Source organism: Rattus norvegicus, chromosome 15 (assembly GCF_036323735.1).
Source record: "Rattus norvegicus strain BN/NHsdMcwi chromosome 15, GRCr8, whole genome shotgun sequence".
Lineage (NCBI taxonomy): Eukaryota > Metazoa > Chordata > Mammalia > Rodentia > Muridae > Rattus > Rattus norvegicus.
The window spans coordinates 35,805,174-35,828,722 of record NC_086033.1 but is presented as its reverse complement, the minus strand read 5'-3'; the positions used below and the strand labels follow the sequence as shown (position 1 = coordinate 35,828,722).

The 23,549-nt window shown below is 46.5% G+C and overlaps 1 protein-coding gene across 3 annotated transcripts; it reads left to right on the top strand.

Moving 5' to 3' along the window:
* Positions 1 to 1,801: 1,801 nt before the first annotated feature.
* On the top strand, positions 1,802 to 18,881 carry Eef1akmt1 (EEF1A lysine methyltransferase 1). Of its 3 annotated transcripts, NM_001134990.2 has the most exon segments (6): positions 1,802 to 1,906; positions 5,778 to 5,947; positions 6,779 to 6,941; positions 11,468 to 11,550; positions 17,665 to 17,945; positions 18,594 to 18,881. In NM_001134990.2, coding segments are annotated over 4 exon segments (645 nt in total). In that variant the 5' UTR covers positions 1,802 to 1,906; positions 5,778 to 5,947; positions 6,779 to 6,797; the 3' UTR covers positions 18,731 to 18,881.
* The last annotated feature ends 4,668 nt before the right edge of the window (positions 18,882 to 23,549 follow it).

The following is a 23,549-nucleotide window of genomic DNA, read 5'->3' as shown; positions in this document are numbered from 1 at the left end:
AAGGATGAGCCTTTAGGCTTCATCACCTTAAATGCCTCACCTCAGAATGCTGTCACACTGGCTACATTGGATGTCGAAGGGTCTCATTGAAAACAAGGCCTTTCTATGGACCTGATGCTGTTGTTTCTGAGAGAAAAAAATCTGATTCCCAAACTTGACTTTCCTGCCAACAACTTAGTTCATTATCAAATCTTATTTTGATTTGATTAATCATTTCAATTATTTTTAACTTGTGTGATCAATACAGTCTAGTATCTTGTGGGACTGGGATTCTGGAGAGCTCCCTTTGCTTTGTACTTAGGGTGATTTGAATAATTTTGTGGTAAAGCTTTCAAATGGTGGAGTCTGGGTTTATGTTTCAGTAATATGTGTCATATTATTTTTAAAAATGTATTTTTTTAAAAGGACCAAGAATTGCGGGATTGCCTTTCTGCTTCAAAGGTTAAAGCTGGAGACTCAGCTTGGTCCCAAGGCAAAAAATAAATAAGAAAAAGAAAGACTGTTTGTTTGTTTATTGTTTTTATGAGACAGGGTCTTAATATGTAGCCCTGTTCTCCGTGAACTTGTTGTGCAGTCCAAACCTTAAACTTAACAGAGAATTACCTGCCTCCTCTGACCACTGGGGCCTCAAGACCACATATTTCTTATCTTAACAGATCTTTCATGATAGGCTCTCTGCACCATTACTAAATATAAAAGGAATGATTTCCTTAATTAAAATTGACTTGAACGCATCTTTTATATCCAGTTTGACTGAAAATTTGTTTTTTGCTTCCATAAGGACTAGTTTGTCTTTGATACTAGTTTTATGATTTGTGAGAAGCATTTAATTACAATGCATATGTTTCGTGGAGAAATTATTAACTTTTATGTATTGCATGAAGTGGCCACCAACTAACAGTTTTAGATAGGTGGTGGCGGCGGCGGCGGCGGCGGCGGCATTCCCCTTTAATGCCAAATCTTCAAGGCGGTTGCGTGTGGATCTTTGTGAGCTTGAGGCCAGCCTGATCTACAAAATGAGTACCAGCCAGCCAGAACTACATCAAGAAACACTATCTTGAAAAAAACAAAACAAAAGGGTTGAGCTTTCTGGTGTCTTCTGACACTTTAATATTTAAAAATAGCATTTAATTGACTACATGAAGATAATCATTGAGGCATGCATACTTAAAAGGAATTGAAACTTTAAAAAATTAGGTGCGAAATAGTTTGCTTTAACACTTTAAGTCATAAAAGTGGGTGGTTTCCTCATTTTGATTTGTTTTTTTTTTCTTGCCATTTTGATAAGTTGCACTTGATTTTAACTACTTGGTTTAGTAGAGTAGTCATTCGTTCAGAGAAACTGAAATCAAAATGAAGTCTAAACCAACATTAGCAAGTTGCTTAATTGAACGGCATCAGCTGCTGAGCAGTGATTTAAAGCTGCTTAGTCAGATAATTTGATCAAGAGAAAAGAGAACGGCAGGAACATAATGTAGTTTGCCTACCCTTGGGGAAAAAGGGAAAATCATATGTGATTTGATAACTGCTGAACGAAAGTTCTATTGTATGCCAGCTACCACGATAGGTTGGTAAAATGTGTTCATATACTATCTGTGACTTCAACACTGAAAGCTCTGAATGACTAATGGGTTTGAAAGGTTTTTCTGAATCCCCTTAATTTTATGAATCCTTTATTGTTTTAGTCCGTGATTCAATTGTAAGATTGACTCCTAGATACCAAACAGCCTGACTACCCCAACCTAATTAAAACCTCGAATGTGGGAGCCGGAAGATGACTGGGCGGGACTAGATGCTCATTGGCCCCCTCCTTCCGGTCGGCTTCAGCGCCTACGCGGAGGTCTCCGCCCCTCGCACCTTTTTTTTTCTTTTTCCTCGTATTGTGCCGACTGCGCATGTGTCAGTGGTGAGTGGCGGGCGCGGAGAGGGGCGGCATAAGGCCTAGGGCAATTTCGGGTGGGTTCTGAACTGCGACGTGGGGTCGGTGGAGACTGCCGCGGCCGAGCCGGGTCCACACTGACCCTTTAAGACTTTCCCAGTAGGGGCTTGTCTGTGCGGGGTCCGGGGACTTGGACACCTTGAACCGGAAACAGGTCCTTAGTGATCCGGTTGGAATGAATGATGCTTTAACCTGATGTGGGAAGACTGCGGGGGTCGGGGAGAATATATACGCGGACATGAGGAAGCCACGAGCCTTGGCCTGGGGTTTGGCTGGCTAGGCTGTACATCCAAATTTTCCATACTGTGTGTTTATGGCCTGCTTTCTCTGTGGAAGTTTTATCTCATGAGTGAGTCACGGTGGGATTTATTATTTTGAGATGGTCTCACTGTAGCCAGGCTGGCCTCGAACTCAAACTCATTGATCCTTAGTGCTTGCATTTGTCCCGTGTCACCACACCCAAAATCTTTCTTTAAATAATAAATAATATTAACCAAATAAGCAGTGTTTAGAAAATGAAGGACTTGTCTCAGGTAGAGAGACTTGTATAAAAATTAAAGCACAAGAAAGATTTTTATAGCTGGGTGTTAGGCACTGCACGCCTTTAATCCAACACACAATAGGCAGGCAGATCTCTGAGTTTAAGGCCAGACTGGTCTACAGAGCAGGTTCTAGGACAGCCAAGGCTACACAAACCCTGTCTTGAACCAATCAATAAGACTACTTAGAGAATATCTACCAGGCGTGTCCAGCCTTTTGACACTGCAAAATGTCGTCTACAGAGTTCATGCTCAGGAACAACCAAGTTGAAGACAATCTCATTTCTAGTTACCCTGGGTGCGTATGTCTGTGAGCTGCAGGCTGAGCATACCTGACAGGCTTCCATTCGCCTACTAGTACAGCTACCCTTCCTGCAGTTTACTAATGATTCTGGCATGAGTCATCGGTTCATTCTCTTTCTGCTGGGTTACACTGTCTTCACCTAAATGTCTTGGAGAAGGTACTTTGATACTCTGTGGAAACACAGCATTGTTAGTTTGTTGCTGCTTTGGTGGGTTTCGTGTGTGGAAATAGAACTTTTTTTATACAAACGAAGACTTTGCCCACTGTAGTACGTCTTGCTGTAACCCTGTTTCTGTCCTTTCCCATCAAGGCAAACTGCCGTGTCTTTACTTCTGACCAGGTTCTTCCCTGTTGCCCACAATGCTGAGCCACACGTCTGTAGTAGAGCCATCCCCACCTTGGCATTTCTCTGTCTCTGGGACCTCTGCACTAAGGACATTTCAGCCTTGATACATCTTTGGGGTAGAGGGCTGTCCGATAAACTATAGGAAGTTGGGCACCGTAGCTGACCTTCATGCAATGGTTGGCAGCAATGCCCTTGGGAATGACAACCGAAAATGTTTCCAGATGTTTGCAAGTGTTTCTCCTAGAAGATGGTGACTCCTGGCTCTCCCATAAGAACCACTGATCTAGAATATGAGCAGGTAAACACTCCAGGTCAGTTAAATATAAGACAGTCCTTTTCAGACCTGCTTAATACAATTTCACAAACCTACTTTGATTTAAAAAAAAAAAAAAAAAAAAAAAAAAAAACAGCCACACAGAGTACCACATACTAATCTCAGGAAGCTGAGACAACAGGATCATGAGTGTGAGGCTAGCCTAAGCTACATGGTTCCAGGAGAGCCTGGGCTACATAGTGAGACCCTGTCTTCTACATTTCTCACTCCTCCGACCGCCCCCACCCCCCAATGGTTAGCAATGACAGGAACTTCTGTCTTCTACCACTACCTTAGTAACTAGACTTCACCAAGCATAGTTCTCACACACACAGACAACCACCAGATAATCCATGGCTTTTTTTTTTAAAGGTTTATTTATTTATATGTAAGTACATTGTAGCTGTCTCTATCCATACCCGAAGAGGGCATCAGATCCCATTACAGATGGTTGTGAGCCACCATGTGGTTGCTGGGAATTGAACTCACGACCTCTGGAAGAGCAGTTGGTGCTCTTAACCACTGAGCCATCTCTCCAGTCCATCTATGGCTTTTATGTGCTTTTTTATCTTCACATGTTATTTATATTTCTATATAAATAACATATATAGGACAAATAGATTTTTAGAACGAACTATGATAGGCAACAGTGCTATGAATGCAAAATGAAAATTAACATTTTAGCTCCTTTTCTGGAAATAAATGGGAATAAAAAAATACAGCAATATATAAAAATCTTTTTACACTCCTGATCCTCACCTAAGACATTTTTGGTCACCATTTATACATAGGCATATAAAATAATCAAACATTTACTGATAGTAACCCCACATTTTTCTTTATTTTTTATTGGATGTGTTAAGGCGTTTTGCTTACATGTATGTACATATGTGTGCCGTGTGCATCCAAGGGCCTGCTAAGCCCAGAAGAAGGCATTGGATCCCCTGAAGCTAGAGTTACAGATAACCATCTGTAACCCACCATGTGGGTGCTGGGAAACAAGCCTGGGTCCTCTGCAAGAGCAGCCAGTGCTCTTAGCCACTAAGTTATCTCCCCCCACCCCCCCATAAATTTATTTTAAAATAAGTATGTACTGTGAGTGGTAGGTGTCTCATTGGCGCCACTTCAGGAATGTCAATTCCAAGGCAAAATTCATTAAATGACTTTTTATGAAACTCAAGCGACCAGTTACAACAGCATATTTTTTAGATTTTATTTTCAACTTTTAAAAAGTACGTGTCCTGAGCTGGAGAGATGGCTCAGTGGCTAAGAGCACTGACTGCTCTTCCAGGGGTCCTGAGTTCAAATCCCAGCAGCCACATGGTAGTTCACAACCATCTATAATATGATCTGATGCCCTCTTCTGGTGTGTCTGAAGACAGTGTACTGTAATATAATAGTGTAGTGTAATATATAATAAATAAATCTTTAAAAAAATTATGTGTGCTTTTGTGGGTGTGTGCAGTGCCCTGGGAAGCCAGAAGAAGGCGCTGGATCCCTTGGAGCTGGAGTTTTAGACAATTATCAGCCTCCCAGTGTGGGTGCTAGGACCCAAAGTCAGGTCCTTTGTAAGAACAGTATGTGCTCTTAACTGCTGAACCATTTCTCCAGCCTCGCAAACAACAGTTTTTAAAATCAAATGTTCTAACAGTACAATCTAAAAACACTCATTTGATACCTAAGTGCTCAGGAATGCCAGTAGGAAAATAGCAGCTGTTTTCTGTGGTTCGCTGTTTCTGTAAGAGTGGAGAACGGAGTACAGTGCAGTCAACACAGTTCAGAACGTGCTGTGTGGCTTGATGCCATGCCTGGTGTTGTGTGCGCATAGCCACGGCTGTAGTGACGGGCAACACGGTGCTACGTAAAAAAGCCTGAGACTCACTAGGTGCTGAGTTTCCAGGGTCGTTACACATCTAGTAACCTTTCCCTCATACCAGCACTCCCCGCCCCCTAGTGCACATTTAGCTATGGAACCTCATGTATGAGGTCATAACCCTCAGTTTAAGAAGTTAAGGAACATCTAGGCTATGTATACACAAGTTTTTCAAGGTTTTGGGTACCAGACATGCATGTGGTGCATGGACATAGGTGAAGGCAAAACACCTAAATAAAAAGGGAAAGCAGGTAAAGAAAAGAGTAAACCCATTAAGCATGGGCATGAAACAGACTTCCGGTTTGTAGAGGTGAAAACTGTATCAAGATGAATCTAGGGTCTGCTGAGATGCTTCAGTGGGTAACGCTCCTCGTGGACAGGCCTGCTGCCCAGAGTTTGATTCCCAGAACACGCAGAGCCAAGGCCTTTTATCAAATCTGATGCAAAACTGTACACTCTGCAGATCCAAGAACCTCCGTAAAACATGGAGAAAGCGCACCAAGGCAGAAATAAATAGGAAAAACACCTGAAAGCCCTCTAGGAAGGAAAGAGAGAGAAGAATATGAGAGAGCTTTTATTAGAGCTCATCCTGTGTTCACACGGACATAGGCGTGGCACCACGCATGTGCGAAGGTGAGAGCCACTCTCCAGAAGTGAGTTCCTCCCCAGTCCTGTCTGTTCGTTTGTTTGCTTTTTGAGACCGTGTCTCCATCTAACCCTGGCTGGCGTAGAACCAGCTATGTAGACTCGGCCAAACTCAGAGACCCACCTGCCTCTGCCTCCCAAGTGCTGGGATTAGAGGGGCGTGCCCCGTGCCTGGCAATCGTCCTTCTTTCAGGGTTTCTGCTACGTCCGCCTCCTATCGCTACCTCCAATCTTTTACCAGTCCTACGGCTGGGATGTCATGCAAGCCACCGCATTTGGTTGGTTGGTTGGGTTTATTTGCATTTTATGTGTGCGAGCATTTGCCTTTATAGATGTCCGTGCACCACATGCACGCCCGGTGCCAGTAAAGGCCAGAAGCGGGCATCAGATCCTCTGGGACTGGAGTTCCAGAAGGTTGTGGACTGCCCCGTGGGTGCTAAGGGCAGTCAGTGAGAGCTCTTGACTGTGGGGACCATCTCTCCAGCCTTCATCCGGCTTTTTCACAAGGACTCCAGAGACTGACCTCAGGTTACCAGGGGTGCACAGCTAGTGATTTCACTGCTAAGCCATTCCTCCATCCCCAGAAGGTTTTGAATACCGATGCTTTCTGTTTAAAATTCACTTCTCATTAGGCAATGGTGGGCAATGCTTTTAATCCCAGACAGGTGGACCTCTGTGAGTTTGAGGCCTGGTCAGCAGAGCAAGTTCCAGAACACCCGGGGCTACCTGGAGAAACCCCGTCTCAGAGGGAAAAAAATTCTCATTGTTATTTGGCGGGCATAGGAAGCAAGTCTATACACATATATTCTTGCACTGCAGGTCGCAGACACCTTGTGAAATGAGCGATTCAGAAGACGATGACATACCCCAGCTTTCTTCCCACACCTTAGCAGCTCTGCAGGAGTTTTATGCTGAGCAGAAGCAAACCATCAACCCAGGAGGGGATGATAAATACAACGTTGGGGTGATAGAGGAGAACTGGGTAAGTGAGTGCATCCATGTTGGGAAGTAGCAGTGTGGCGCTCACCGTTGCCTAACGCTCTACCTGCTGTCACTCAGGAGCTCAGAGCTCCAGGGAGCAAGGACAGAAGGCAGACAGGAGATGGACAGCCTAGGACAGGATGCACAGATTTTCCTGGCTCTGACCAGCTGACTGGTGATCAGAGAAGGGGTTTTGCAGGTAGTGGGGACGGTACTGTCCTGTCCACAAGGCACACCCTATTGCTTTTCATGGAACCCAGCTGGTTTTGTGTGGAAAAAGATGCATCATTTCAGTAAAAGGGGTAGCTGAACCTGAGCATATGATGGAAAGTTGGTGAGAGAATTTTTAAGAATAGGTTAATTTCTAGTTTTATACATTTTGTATTTTGTAGCCTTATAAAAAGTAGGCACGGTGCAGCCAATGGTGCATGCCTGCAATCCCAGGAGACAGAGACAGGAGGATCCAACAGCCTCAGGTCCACCTGGACATGTATGAAAAATCAAACACATATCCAAAGACAAACATATAATTTACACTACTTGGGTAAGCATTAGTCTGTCTTTGTTCTGCGAAACCTGTATAAAGAAGCAATCTGATTGCTAGTCAGTCAGAGCTGTACGATTCCCCAGACATGGCCCCTGACTTATTCTTCCCTTGATGATTTTTATTTTTAATTCCAGCACTCAGGAGGCTGAGGCAGGAGGATCATTAGATCAAGGCTGTGGCACAGCCTTATCCACTGTTCCCCAGCAAGCTTGGCTTGAATTATACCACAAGACCCCCACCCCCATCTTAAAAAACTAATAACCAACGACTGGGAATGTAGCTCATTGGTAGACCACTGCTTAGCACATATTCCATACATGTATTCCTGTGTCCCAAACCTAGCAATGCACACACATCCATCCAGGCACACAGAGACACAAGAGAATTCTGGGTATGCTAGTAAGGAAAATCCAGGAGGAGGGAGGATCCTAGCCTACAGCCGGCTAATCCAACCGCATGGATGAGCTCTAGGGTTAGTGAGAGCTTCGTCAGAGAAATAATAGTAAGGCGAGAGGTGACAGAAGGAGATCCCAATGTCACACAGACACGTGCCACGTACAAAAGATCCTTATACCTTCCTGAGGAAGAGCAGGTCTTCTGAGAGCCTTGGGATCAGAGCCACATTGCCCTTCTCAGTAACCTGAGTAGAAACTAGGACTCTAGCAGGCTACAATGGGACCTGTCTGTTACCTAGCACACAGGAGGGGGAGGCAGAGGGGTCAGTAGTGCACGGGTATCCTCAGCAGCACAGCAAGACGGAGGCCAGCCAGTCTCATCACTACCACCCAACCTGGAAAAGAAACTGGAATTGCTGGCTGTGATGGTGGCTGCCTTAATCCCAGCACTGGGGAGGCCGAAGCAGGTGGATCTCTGAGTTCCGGGCCAGCTAGGGCTCTGTCCCAAAATAAAAGATAAAAAATAGGTAAAGGAAGGAAGGAAGGGAGGGAGGGAGGGAGAAAGGAAGGAAGGAAGGAAGGAAGGAAGGAAGGAAGGAAGGAAATTATAAATCTAAAATGCTGCGAACAGTCTGATAAAAATTGTATTCAGCTAAGTTGCCAGTCTGGTGTGAGAACAGAGAAATATATTTTAGACTTGCAGCACCTCCTCCCAACAGAAAGCTTAGCTTTAGCAAGTAAAGAAAGGAAAGAAGGCGTGAGCTCTTCCCTAGCAAGGAAGATGTGAACCCAGGAAGGTGGCTGTGAGCTCTAGGGAGGTGCCTTCTGAAACCTGGACAGCAGTGCAGCCTCCCTGCAGACAGCTCTTGTGAGTCAGCTGTCCCCACCTCTGTGATGCAGTGAAATGAGGCTCCGTAATGTCTCCTGCCCAGGAGCGTTCCCCCAGCCATCCACGGAGAATCTAAGTAGATACAGACATGAATTCATGCATTCATGAAAGGGCACATGCACGCCCTGCCTTCGGAAACATTGTGAAGCTTGTGTTTACAAGTAAATATTCAGCCAATGCCGTGCAAGCTAAATGTGAAATACATAAGAATCCTGGTTTCCTTAGTCAGAAAACATTACTGATTTAAAGAACTCTGCGTACTTTCATACTATTTGTTACTTTGAATAGCAAATTTAGTTGTCGTAATTTTGAAGGCTGCCTTGTTTTGAGTAATACAAGCACTGATTAGTAAACCCTTCCAGATAAACCTACCACATACAAGGCACCGAATTTAATTTCAGGAGTCCAAAGGAAGAAGAAAAACATTTAGCCAGGCCTGATAGCTCACACCTGTGACGTCCGTCAGCTTTCCGAGGGGCTGAGGCAGAAGAATGGCTGTGAGCTTGACATCAGTCTGGGCAACATGGTAAGTTTCAGCCCAGCCTGAGCTGTAAGCCCCATTTCCAAATAGCGATTTAATGCTAATGACACCAAAACACTGGGCTAGAGAGACACGAGGCGGCTCACAACTGCTCACAACTCTGGCACACATAAACACCCTCTTCTGGCCTCCAAGAGCGCACACACACATACAAATAAACCTCCAAAAATAACAGGAGTTAATAAACAAGGACAGGACAAGGTAAACAAAGCAGAGTATTCTAAGGCAGGAGCGATGGCTGCTGTGATAGGCACTGTGAGGACAAATGTAAGGGCCTCAGTGCAGACGCTGGGGTAGAGGCCCAGCTCAGGGGATAAAGATATTTGCCAGGAAAAAAATCCATCCAGAGTGGCAGCAGGTATCGGTGCTGCATTGCCCTTAACACACTTCAGTCCTCGCTCTCTGCGCCCAGAACTAGAGTCTACATGGATTGAAGTGTTAAACGTAAAAATTATAGAAAACATTAAGAAGGTACAGTATTTATGATCTAGGGTAAGGAAACAAATGATGGTAAAGTTGGTGACATAAAATTAGCTTATTAAGGGACAAGGCATGTCTGTATGCGAGACTGTGGGTTAACCTCTACATGTACTCATCAGCTGAGGAACTGTGAGTGTTTGCCTGCATGCATGTATATATGCGTGCCATGTGCACGTCTGGTGCCCAAGAAGGTCAGGAGAGGGCATGGGATGGCCTGGAACTGAAGTCGAAGATGGTAGAGAGCCGCCGTGTGGGTGCTGGAAAGGAGCCCAGGGTATCTGTAAGGGCAACAGAGGGTCTTAACCGCTGAGCCCTCTCCAGCCCATCAGAATATTTCATTGCCTCAGGAGGCAACCTACTCTCCCCGCTTAGCTATCAGGGGCCTCATTCTGCTGTCCTCCATTGCTTGGCAACCTAACAGACTTTATGTTCTTGTTCTATTGCCTCTTCTGAGCATCTCACAGCAATGGAATCACATGACACGGATGTGTAGGATTTTGCATCTGATTTTTTTCTCAGCGTTTCCAAGGCTTGTCTACAATGTAGCATGTCAGTACCTGGGCTACTCTGGATGGACCACAGCCCACTGAGTGCGCACTGCACCTTTAGCCCATCCCACTGTGTGTGCACTGCACCTTTAGCCCATCCCATTGAGTGTGTGCACTGCACCTTTAGCCCATCCCACTGTGTGTGCACTGCACCTTTAGCCCATCCCATTGAGTGTGTGCACTGCACCTTTAGCCCATCCCACTGAGTGTGTGCACACTGCACCTTTGTAACCTGTTCTTCACATGACAAGCTCTTGGCTTGTTGTATCCTTGACAGATTTTCATTACTTTAAAAGTAATTGTCTAGAGCGTAGAGCCCCATGTATGCCAGGCAAACACTGTGACCCACGTCCTCAGACCCTGGACAGATTTTTAAATCAAAGACTGCATGACAGCTAGGTCTTGCTGGGGGAAGAGGTGGAAAGATGGGCTGAGCACAGAGGAAAACCAGACTGCTTCTCTTCACATTAGCACCACCCTTCACTTATAAAATGAATACATAAGTAAGGACTGCCTGAAGTTTAAGGAAAGTCACCAGTCAGGATGAAACAAAACATCAAAACCAGGGGCTGGAGAGATGGCTCAGTGGTTAAGAGCACTGACTGCTCTTCCAGAGGTCCTGAGTCCAATTCCCAGCAACCACATGGTGGCTCATAACCATCTGTTATGGGATCCCATGCCCTCTTCTGGTGTGTCTGAAGACAGCTACAGTGTACTCATATAAATTAAATAAATAAATCAAAAGAAGCCAGCAAAACTAAAGCAGTCACAACCCAACCATAAGTAACGTGGGGGAGGTGAAGAATAGGGGAAGCCGTGGAAAGCACTGACCAGCCGCAGTGGTCTTCAGCCTGCTCTGCCTCTGCCTGGATCTGCTCCACTCTAGAAGCCGAATCTGGTTCAGGCGGGGTTCCTTCTGCCATCAGGGAGCATGGACTGGTGGTGTTAGCTCTGTGATATCAGCAGACCTTGCTTTCAGGGTGAGGACTCTGTTGATGTACTGGGAACTGTGCGATCTTAACATAGGAGAAACGTGAACTGATGGCAAGCCAAATGTCTGTACAGCAGCTGAGGGTGGGTTGAGAGAAGTCTGTGAATTCTGAGATGGTGTCATCTGCCCGTTACAGCAGCTGAGCCAGTTCTGGTACAGTCAGGACACTGCTTTGAGACTTGCACAGGAAGCCATCAATGCTGTGGGAGAAGGCGGCAGGTGAGATTTAAGTTGTGTTTCTTTTTCTCTTTTTGAGGGACGCATGGAGACACAATCGTGTCACTTAGAGGCACGGGCGTATAAATGGATATTTTGAATGTTCTTCCTAAAGGAGATAGTTTCTTCAAAGTCTGAATTACAGTATGTAAATGTCACATGGTTACCGCTCATGGCTCACTAAGAACTACTCCATAGCGAGGCAGTGGTGAGGCAGAGGCAGGCGGATCTCTGTGAGTCTGAGGCTAGGCTGTTCTACAGAGTGAGTTCCAAAACAGCCAAGGATAGATACACAGGGAAACCCTGTCTCAGAAAACAAAAAAACCAGATGTTCCCTGCTAAGTATAGAGTACACTAGGAAATCTATTCACTGTAGCCTGTCTTACACACACACACACACACACACACACACACACACACACACACACCCTTCTTTCTGACTTGTGTAGCTCAGGTTACCCTTTATAGACGCTAGAGCAGGCTACATCCTCAACTTCTTAAGGAGAAAAATATATTTCTAGGGCCGCCCCTCTCTCTCTGTTTCCTGAGGACTCTGGCCAGCATGCTGGGGTCTTCAGACACTTACACTCTAGGTTACACATTTCCTATGCCCCAGTCCCTGGTTTATAGCCTCATCTAAGTGGGTCACACCCATGGCTTCCACAAAAGAGGTGTACAGGGGTGAACTTGTCAGAAAATGGTTTTGATTTCTTCTTTCTCTGAACTATACTGGTTTTGATGAGTGTCTAATTCTGGTTTTTGAAAATGTTGTCACTGTTAAGAAACCCAACAGTCAAGCCGGGCACTGGGAAGGCAGAGGCAGGCAGATCTCAAGGCTGGCCAGGTCTACAGAGAGAGTTCCAAGACAGCCAGGGGCACACAGAGAAACCCTGTCTGGAAACAACAAACAACCAAAAACAAAACCCAACATTCAAAAAGGAAGGAAATCCAGCACCATTTTGAGTAAAGAAAATGTGCTTCCTCCATCCCTATCCACGGCACGTGTAGAGCTTTCTCTTAATTCCTGGTTTTCAATGTCTTGATTTGTAACTTTCCTCTGTGGCACTGACCCTAGGGAGCCCCAAAGTAGCCCTTTCATTCTTGTTTGATTTGAGGATGTCTTAAATTATTTCTTTGATTTCCCCCATCACTGCTGCTGGTGTGTGTGTGTGTGTGTGTGTGTGTGTGTGTGTGTGCGCGCGCGCGTGTGCATGCGTGCTTGCTTGCTTGCTTCTGCACGTGCATGTGTGTTTGCTTTCTATTCCTTGTCCTGGAACTTCTGTTACTTGAGGATGGGACATGATCCTGTCATCCTCCCCACTGTCCTCTGTGACTGCTTCCTCCGGCTATATCCCTGTACTAAAGTGTCCACTTCTCCCTCAAGAGAACACCCTGACTGGATGCTAAACGTTCAGCTCCTGAGCAGTGCCTCCTTCCTGCACACCCTTTCAGTCGATGGTGAAGTAACGTTTCCCGTTTATTGATTATTGGTATCTATTGGACGTTAGGTATTCTCCTGGTACCTTTGTTGAGCCCTGCCTCTTCCTTCACCTAAGGGTGGGTAGGCCCCTTGTTAAGCCTAAGGGTGGACCTCATGTGTTCATTCTGTTTGGCCTGCACTGGGCAGTTATTTCAGGGTCTACCAGGTAGCCGCCCTACCAGTCCCTTTTCCTGCTGTGGTATCTGTAGTGAGGAGATCAGGGTGAGCTATTTCCCAGAGAGTGTAGCTGGAGGGCCAGGCAGGATTCCCCTAATTCCTGCCAGAGGTTACAGACATCTGGTGCTGGTGTTCTAGACCCTTCCCTGCTCTGGAGCTGGGGTGGAGCCCAGAGCCTTGCTTAGCTGCTCTTCCACGGGCTACATCTCACCCTCTTCTAATTCCCACAGGGTGCCACTCTGTTGTCTTGCTGAGCATTTCCCTACCCAGCATCCAAGCCAGAGAACATTCCTCCAGGTCTCTCCAGTTACCTCAGGACACGGGGATGTGAAAGAGAACCCTGGGAACAAGCAGTTTCTTAAATAGATTCTCGACAACTTCTGCTTTTAGCCCCACCGTTTCACCCAGGTCTTGAGTTTCCAGGGTCTGTGATAACCCGAGCCCCTTGGGGATGCTTCAACGACGTAGGACAGGGACAGCCCAGCTCCCCTGGCTGCCAGTGCCAGGCCAACTGAGCCAACCGCCACCTGTCTGTCACCCATCTGCCACCCGTTTGTCTGCTCTTCAGTTCTCCACTCTGCTCCCTTTGCTCTCAGCAATTTATGCGTTTCTGTTTTTACTTGTTTTTCCTTAGCTTGCTGGCTTTCAGCCGCTGATAAATGCTTGAGGTATGGGCTCCTTCAGGGGGCTTTGGTCATGGCGAGTTGGCCTTTGGAAGCAGGGCTTATAGCAGAGGCATCAAGGAAGCAAGTGCCAGCTTCTCTCACAGCCCGAGACCAAGGGCCTACCTCTATAGGGCAATTGAGGTTCAAACTACAGCCGTGTTTTCTTAGATATATTGGATTTTCCCATTAATTATTAGTTTCACCACTGCATATTAATTGGACACAATTTTTTCTCTTATTTAACGAGAGCTTCATCTTCTTGCCTCTCCCTCCCCAAGTGCTTGGATGTTGGGTGTATACCACCAAACCTGACACCTTTTTTCCTGAAAGGAGAGTTGGTGTTTGTAGGAGTCATGGTGCCCTGTAGGCAGCATGTAGTGGCCGCTACTGTGTGCCCCTCTGCTGTGCCTCATGGCACCACTGCCGTGGTCAGGCCTCTTACACTCTCCGTTTTCTTGGATTTTAGTTTGGGTGTTCGTTTTAGTTTATTTTCATTAGTTCTTTGAGGATTTTGTACAATACGTTTTGATTATATTCACTACCCTACTCCTCCCAGGCATAACCCCATCCCCATCCCCGTCTACCCACCTTATGCCTTCTTCTCTTTTTTAAGCCATCAGGTACAGTTTGTATGAAATATGGCCTTCACTGGGGTGTGCTCAACCACTAGGGGTTGTAGCCTTAAAGAAAGCTGGCACTCCCTTTCCAGCAGCGGTCAGCCCCTTAGCTAGAGCTGGGACGTGGTGCTCCCCCTCCCGCTCTGTGCTGGAGTTTCGTCTGGTCTGAACCTGCACAGGCCTCTTTGTTGTTTGTTATGTTTTGAGTCGGCATCTCACTGTGAAGCCCTGGCTGTCCTGAAATTCAATGTGTAGGCCAGGCTGGCTTTGAACTCACAGAGGTATCAGCCACCACACCCAGCTCCCTGCACAGGTTTTGGGCATGCTGTCTCAAATGCTGTGAATGTGTGCCTAACTGCCCTCTGTGTTCAGAAACCACTTTGCTTGCACCATCCGTGGCTCTGCCAGTCTTCTTTCCCTGTGCCCAGTGATCCCTGAGCACTGGGAGGAGGGACGGTGGTATATATAGATCTCCCACATAGGGCTTATTCTCTGCATAGGAAAGTTGCCACTGAGGCCAGAGAGGAGCCCGGCACCTGGGTGAAGTCAGCGCACAGGGACTGGCCATGTATTTGCGTGCAGTCCTCTGGCTCTACTACCTGCAGACCTCTACTTGTTTTCACGAGGAGCAGAATTCTCTCCTGCCGCAAGGCTCCTTCTGCCCAGTGCAAAGGCATTGTACAAGGGTGCTCATATCCTCCCAGGCACAACCCATAACCACAGGAGGGTACTGTCTGCTGCATGAGTACTTCACAGATGAAGCCCTCACAGCCTCTGGAAGAAGCGTGTCAGGTTGGAGAGATAGGTAGGAGTGTTAGCTGCTCTTGCAGAGGCGCTGCATCAAGTTCTAGGCACTGATATGGTAGCTCACAGCTACCTGTAACTCCAGTTCCAAAGGCCTGACATTCTCTAATGGCCTCTGAAGACGATATATGCATTTGTGTATACAAATCCACATACACACCCACATGCATGCATGCATGCATGCATGCATACATACATACATACATACATACATACATACATAGAAAACAAGAGGGGCTAGAGAAATGCTTCACTGTTAATTTGAAAGCACTGGCTGGTCTTTCAGAGGGCCTGGGTTCAAACCAGCACCCACACGGCAGCTCATAGCTGTCTGTAACTCCAGTTGGAGAGGATCCAGTGCCTTCTCTGGCCTCCATGGGCACTAGGTGTGCATGTGGTGCACAGAAAACACGCCTACACATAAAGTAAAAATATTTTACGTCTTTAAAAAGAAAAAGGAGGAAGAAACATATCTTATTTTAAAAGCCTAAGTTTAAAATTAACTCCTTTTCAAGACATACTTGTTTCTGTCTGTGCTGTTTATATGTGATGTGTGTATATTTGTTTTTGTGTCAGTATTAGTTTTGAAGTCTCCACTGTCGTTTCTGTTAAGACAAATGCAGTGCACACACAAGGAGGCCAGGGGACAGCCTTGGGTGTCCATCCCATCTTCTACTTTACATGGGTTCCAGGCATGCAAAATAAGGTCATCACATTTCCCAGCAAAACTTTACCTGTGGGGCCATCTCTCTCTGGCCCTTAAGTCTTTTTAAGTTGGCAATACATGCATATAACACACATCTAGACGTTATAAAAGAGATAGAGAGAAAAAGCTAGAAAGTCTAGCCTGTCTTCCTTGTAGTCTCTAGGGCCCAGTCCTCTCCCAGGAGTCACCTAGAGCTCTGCACCCATGAAAGCAGGGGCGGTGTCATCCCTGTAACCCCAGCACTCAGGAGGTGCAGGCAGGGGGATCAGAAGTTCAATGTCACTACAGCTACGTAGTGAGTTTGAGACTAACCTGGAACACATGCGATCCCATCTCAAACAAACAAACAAAAACGCCTTAGATTGGGCTGGGGTCACCCTGAAATAGGAATCGGTGCATTCAGGTGTTGGGTCAGCCACGTGTAACTCCGATCATAATGTGTCCTTGATACTTTTCATATTTTTTTCCATAAATATACGTTTATTCTTTCAGCCTCAGCCTTGTGAGTTACATGGGCTTTTTTGGTTTGGTTTGGTTTGGTTTTGGGAGACAGGGTTTCTCTGTATAACAGCCCTGGTTGTCCTGGAACTTCTCTGTAGACCAGGCTAACCTCAAACTCACTGAGATTCTCCTGCTTCTGCTTCCCAGGTGCTGAGATTAAAGGTGTGAGCCACCATGCCTGGCTGGAGTCAGACATTTTAGACACTAGGCTCCTCAGAAGTGAAGCCTGTAAAGTTTTCTTTAAACATTGCTAACACTTACTCACACCATTACTTCCTTCAGGAGAATGTGAGCTTACTTTGTTCAAGGGAATTTTGGTGTCTGTATCAGCAAGAAAGACATCTTTAGAGTTCCTCTCTAGGGTAGAGCTGGTGAGTTTATAAACCCTACACTTAATATTCAGTGGGTTTTTTTTTTTTTTTTGGACCTAAGGAACTAAGATCAAAAATGGGAGCTGTCAATGTTCAACTGAATTCTGTTATTAGTGGCTTTTACATACAGCATGGGTTTCTAGTGTTTCCATTCTTGTGTCCAATGTATTTGTGGCTCTCACCAAGAAAACTTGAAATTTGAGCATCTGTAATAAACGTTGTTTACAAACACGGACATTTGGAAGAAAGCTTGAGATCTTTGGTGTAATTTCATCTAATATAAAAAACGGGCACTGCACTTGATGCTCTAGCAATCGTGTGAACTGACAGACAAACGGCCTGCAAAGTGTACGGGGCAGCCTTGCCAAAGCCTCACCCGCTGGAAACCACTCGGCTTAAGGTGGCAAGGCTTCAGGAGACGTACTGGGCCCTTATGTATGATGTCTTCAACAGAGACAACCTTAAACTCATAGGGTCTGCCTTTAGGGAAAAACATATTGCATCTTAGTTGTTTTGGGAAAGGATCAGATGCAAAGTCACAAATACACACAGTAAAACATGTCAGAGTTCCCACGGATGCAGGTGCAGTATATGGCGGTACAGCTCGTGGACAACTGAATGCTTGTGAGCTCCCTGTATGTGGAATTATGGTTAATGTGGGGTACTGAAGCTTTAAGTGGAACCGAATTAAAATACCTTTTTCCTAGAATGAGAACAAACAATTCCTGAGCACAGAGACTTTTAAGAAGTTATTATTTCCACCGTTCTTGACCTCACGCTATGCGCTTGCTTCCAGAATTGCATGTGTGAGCGCACCCAGTGTGTACCAGAAGCTCCGGGAGCTTCGTAGGGAAGACATCTCTGTATACATCTTTGAATACGACAGAAGATTCGCCATATATGGGGATGAGTTTATCTTCTATGACTACAATAATCCACTGGACTTGCCTGAGGGAGTCGCCCCGCATAGCTTTGACATTGTGGTTGCAGACCCTCCTTACCTGTCTGAGGAGTGTCTCAGGAAGACATCCGAAACCATCCAGTTCCTGACTCAGGGCAAGATTCTGCTGTGCACAGGTAGATACCACCTTCACGTCCTCTCAGAGCCTCTGTCGGGTGCTGGGTTTAAGAGTTCCCAGAGATCTTGGAACGGAATCCTGAGTCTGCCACTTACCACATGACCTTAACCAAGTTATATGACCTCTGTGCCCCAGAGGGCCATTGTGAATTGAGTGATGTAGCTCACATGAAGTGTTTAACATGGTCTGGCCTGTGCACATGTGGATCCATGTTAGATATTCCTTTTGCCTAGCCACCATTATTATGGGTACATACATGCACATGGAACTTCTGTGCACCCCACAACACACACATGTCCACAAGAGAAAGAAGTAGGGAAAGGAGCTGGAGAGATGGCTCAGTGGTTAAGAGCACTGACTGCTCTTTCAGAGGTCCTGAGTTCAAATCCCAGCAACCACATGGTGTGTCTGAAGACAGCTACAGTATACTTATATATAATAAATAAATAAATCTTTAAAAAAAAAAGTGGGGCAAGTACACACTTTGCAAACACGTTAGAGGAAGTAAAGAGGATTATCAAGACTATGTCCTGTGTGCAGTAGGAGCGTCCCCAGATATTCCAGGTCTTCGTCTAGGGCCCTCTCGCAGCTCAGATGAGCCGTGCTTAGGGTCTGACTCTCAGCTCACTTGGTCTGTTCTTTGCAGGCGCCATCATGGAGGAGCAGGCAGCTCAGCTCCTGGGTGTGAAGGTGTGCAAGTTTATTCCAGAACATTCCCGAAACTTGGCCAATGAGTTCCGCTGTTATACGAACTATGACTCCGGGCTGGACTGTGAAACCTAGAGTCACATGACAGCAGTTCCAGTGAGGGCCCCACATCCATTTCCCAGTTCTCTTCCTGTTGAACGTCGTGACCTCTCCCTCGCTCTGCCACGACTGGGACTCCCATGGCTTATTTTTCAAAATAAAATAAAACTTCTCATTGCTGATTCTATGAGATTCTTACACCAACTCAGGTCTGAGTGAAGAAAAATGTTGGAAGCTGTCTAATTGTTCAGCGCGTGAAAGCAATGGCGGCTTCTGCCTGCCCAGTGGACTGAGTTCTGGAAGCTCCTCAGGTACCTGCCTCCTTGAAGCAGGTTGGTCCTCGGCCAGCATTCCCACTCCTCCTGCGTCCCGCCTCCCCTCCCGCTCTGAAAGCTCTGTTGAATGTAGCACTGATGTCCCAGCATCTGGCACCTCACTCCAGACTGGGAAAGGGCTGGCAGTGCCAAGCCAAACTTCATAACTGTCTTAGTCAGGGTTCCTACTCCCGCACAAACATCAGGACCAAGAAGCAAGTTGGGGAGGAAAGGGTTTATTCAGCTTACACTGCCATGTTGCTGTTCATCACCAAAGGAAGTCAGGACTGGAACTCACACAGGGCAGGAAGCAGGAGCTGATGCAGAGGCCATGGAGGGGTGGTGCTTACTAGATTGCTTCCCCTGGCTTGCTCAGTTTGCTTTCTTATAGAACCCAAGTCCACCAGACCAGGGATGGCACCACCCACAATGGGCTGGATCCAACCCCCCTTGATCGCTAGTTAAGAAAATGCCTTACAACTGGGTCTCATGGAAGCATTTCTTTTCTCTGTGATAGCTCCAGCTTGTGTCAAGTTGGCATACAAAACCAGCCAGTACAATAACCAAGCAACAGAGCTGGGGTGTGCTGGAACCTTGCCGTTACAGGTATTTATATCCTTCCATGCTCTAGGAGACTATTCAGCACTAGGGAGGTTGAGGCAGGAGGATTGTAAGTTTGAGCCCAGCAAGATTTTTCCAAACAAAAGCACGGATACATAGAATTTGGAGAGCTCTTAAGGGACGTCATGCTAAGTAGAAATGTCCACACTCCTTGTTTTCTACCACAGTACTTGAAAATGGAGAACAGCATAGCAATGCTGGGTTCAGTGTGGGCATGGCAAGAAGGCTGAGTGTGGCCATGGAGGGGCCTTCTCTCTGGTACTGGAATGTTCCGTCCTCCTGTGGTAGCAATTTCACAAATCCTGTGATCACATTACATGGTGCACGTGAATCTGCCTGTGGCGTCCAAGCACAGAGACAGTGTCATCACACTATAGTTAGCCAATATACTTCTTTCTGGGTGCTAGGTCTCAGGCCTTCCGTCCATATATCAAGAAGTGAGCTCTAGCTGGACTATGGAAGGATTTCTGGTGCTTAGATAAAAGCACGCTTTCCTCAGGACCTTGTGAAACCAGCTTTCCCTCCCCAAAAGGAGCCCCTCCTCCCCTGCTACTCATCCTCTGTATAATCCACGTGGTTTGTCCACCCCATCTCTCCCTGTCTTGGTACTTTTGTTCTCTGCTCTTGTCTCGTGCTGTCTGCCTATGTTTTATCTCTTACTAACTCCATTGTCTTCTGTTTCTCCAGCCCTGATCATGCCCAGTCTGCTTTCCTTTCCTCTGGACTCCCCTGGGTGCCCCCTTCATATATCCTCTCTTACCCATAGTAAAAATCTTTCCCCTAATGGAGCGGCCATGTTGGCAGTTTCTGTACTTTACCCCTTCACAGGAAATGAGTTAAGGGTACACAAGATCACTCTGGTGGTTTGGTAACTTTTGAGACCTACAATCATGTTAAAATTGGAAAAAAGAAGAAAGAGGAGAGGAAAGAGGAAGAGGAGGAGGAAGAGGAGGAAAAGGAGGAGGAGGAAGAAGAAGAGGAGGAGGAGGGGGAGGCGCCCCCCTCTCTGGGAAAGGATATCTTTCTTCGACCAAAAGAACGTCAGATGGCCAACACATGTCACATACCCCACTCCCACACTGACCAGCTTCTCCACTGCACACTTCTTTTTCCAGGCACAAGCCGCTCTATCTAGTCCTTGGGCAGAGCCACAACTGACCTGTAGGGGAGGGGAAAAAATCCTAGTTGTGGGCACCTGTGCTGGCTAGTTTTATGTCTGTAAAGTTTCAGGAATCAAACACTCTGATAGTTTTTCATAAGAGAGTAACACTCATGAGCACTGAAATGAGCCCAGGGAGGTCACTGATGAGGAACCAAGGCGGGGGTTCATTGTGCATAATTTAACTCAGCAACTTACATAAGTCATGGGGGAGGAGGCTTCAAGTGAGAAAATGCCTGTAGGCAATCCTGCTGGGCATTTTCTTAACTGGTGATTATTGGGGAAGGGTCCAGCCCATTGTGGGTGGCGCCATCCCTGGGCTGGTGGTCCTGGCTTCTATAAGAAAGCAAGCTGAGCAAGCCATGAGGAGCAAGCCAGTAAGCAGCATTCCTCCATGGCCTCTGCATCAGCTCCTGCCTCCAGGTTCCTGTCCTGTTTGTGAGCCTCCTGTCCTGACATCCTTCAGTAATGCACAGTGATGGGAAACGCAAGCCAAATAAACCCTTTCCTCCCCAGTTTGCTCTTGGCCATGGCGTTTCATCACAGCAATACTAACCCTAATTAAGACAATGCCGGAGTAGATGGGCTTGTTACTAGAGCTAAATCCATCCTGTCCTGACTCAGGCAGAGGCCAGGCCCGGCTCTCAACATTCTCAGACAGCGTTACCTTAAAAAGTGCTAACGTTTTATGATCTATCTGGCACATGCCTTACATTGTTTAAACAATAGTCCCTCTGTTATTGTTTCCATAGGAACCAATTTGCCACAAATTCCTTAAGTGAGAAGCAGACATTAAGTGAGAAATCATGTGTAGTTTAGGAATTGCAGACAGCTAACAGCGGAAAAATCAGAAACCCATTTGTCCTGTAAGCTGGCATTTTTTTCATCCAAGAGAAGTTGTGCAACTACTCTAAGAAAGAGGTCTAGAGAACCAAGCCAGGAAGCCCTTCCTGCCTGCCCCTGCCCCGGCCCCCAACCCCGCCCCTACCCCGCCCCTGTCCCTCCCTCCGCTCTCCCCACCCCCATGTGCCTGCCCCCCCTCCCCACCCCTGCTCCCACCGGTGTCCCTGCCTCTTGGCATAGGAGCTTGAACCAAACCCTGAAGTATGCAAGGCCAGCACTCTATCAGCTGAGCTAGATCTTCAGCCCTGTAACTAAACAAGTTTAAGAAGCAGCCAACGTGCTTCATGGCTTTTGGAACCTCGATGGTCCTTCAGCAGTGGTAAATCTGTGTTCATACGTGACCTGTTTTTGAGCCTCATAAAACCTGCAGCTGTTTCTGCAGCTCTCTGAACACGTTGGATGCACTCCTGTGGAGGTGCTTTGGCAAGTGTGAGCAGGACCAGGGGGCGTCCTCTCTCCACTCATACTGCCTGCCACACAACAGCAGACTCGGATGCTCAGAAGCAACGTTCGCCTCTCATACTTCTTACGTGGTTTGGACGTTAAGTGTTCCCCATAGGCTCATGTGTCATTTTCAGATGAGCAAGATCTAGGCCAGCCTAGGTTACACAAGGCCCTGTCTCAAAAATCATGAAAGCAAAACAAAACAAACCCCTCACTCACTGTAGAAAGCTCGGTGGTCCTTGTGCTCACAGATGAAGTCCGAGGAACTTGGAATGTTAAGCATACAGGGCTGTTCCTTCAAAGGAACAGACATAACCTGTTATATGGCCAGAAGTCTGGAACAGACGTGGTTAATAACATGGTAACCTTTGCACTATCTGTGTGGCTTAGACCACACTAGATCCTCCCCATATCCTTATCCTGAGCTTGTTTTTCTCAGTCTATACAACCCATCTTTATAGACGGTATCACATGCCCCTACAAAGAGTTTCAATGTAGTCCTGCAGGATCTTTATTTAGTTTATTTTGTGCTTTACTATGTACGTGCAATTGAGTTGTCACCAGAAAACTTTTCACCAAACTGTACTGTGCTTTTAAATATGCCTAAAATAAAATACTTGGGATCGGACTCCCAGATACTGAATCAACTTCCAGAACTACCTTCTTAGCTCCTGTGGATCCTTACTCTGCTAGTCATGGTTGTGGTCCCTGAGCAGCACACCGAAAAAGCCACTGTGCCACAAAAGCCATCAAGACGAAGGCAGGCCCTTCCTTCCCGCACCAGCATAGTAAAATGTCCCACAGAAGCTTCCAAAATGGCGGCTCCTGTCAAAATGGCCTCCACAACTTCTCAGTCTTCAACCCGCACTGGACCTGCAGGAGCTGTCTACCGTGGTGCACTGCCTCAGGAGCTGTCCACAGTGGCGAAACATTTCCTGCCTCAGCCTACAGCTTTTATGAAACCACGCAGGAGCTGTGCACAGTGACGGCAGCGCCTTTCCAGCATCCACCCTACCCACAGAGCCCCACAGAGATGGTGCCTCAGAAAAGCCAGCTGCAGCTGATTATGACATGGATTCGAGCAAGAATCAGTGTCAGATTCCATTAGTTGTAGAATAATGTACAATGTGTAACTTAAGAATTACTTGTGGTGGGACCTGGAGGTGGGGCCGGTAGGAGGGAGTAAGACACTAGGGGCATGTGTTTGAAGAATATCTGGGACTCTGGATTTTCCTCTCTGTCTGCTTCCCCATCACCATGAGCTGAGCAGTTCTGCTCCATCTGTCCCCCAGCCATATGTTCCTTGCCAGGAGCCCACAGCAACAATGCCAAACAATGCCAAATGCTGAAGTCTGATGCTCTGAGCACAGATAAATTTTCTACTTCAAGCTGGTGTTGCTGAGGTATTTTAACA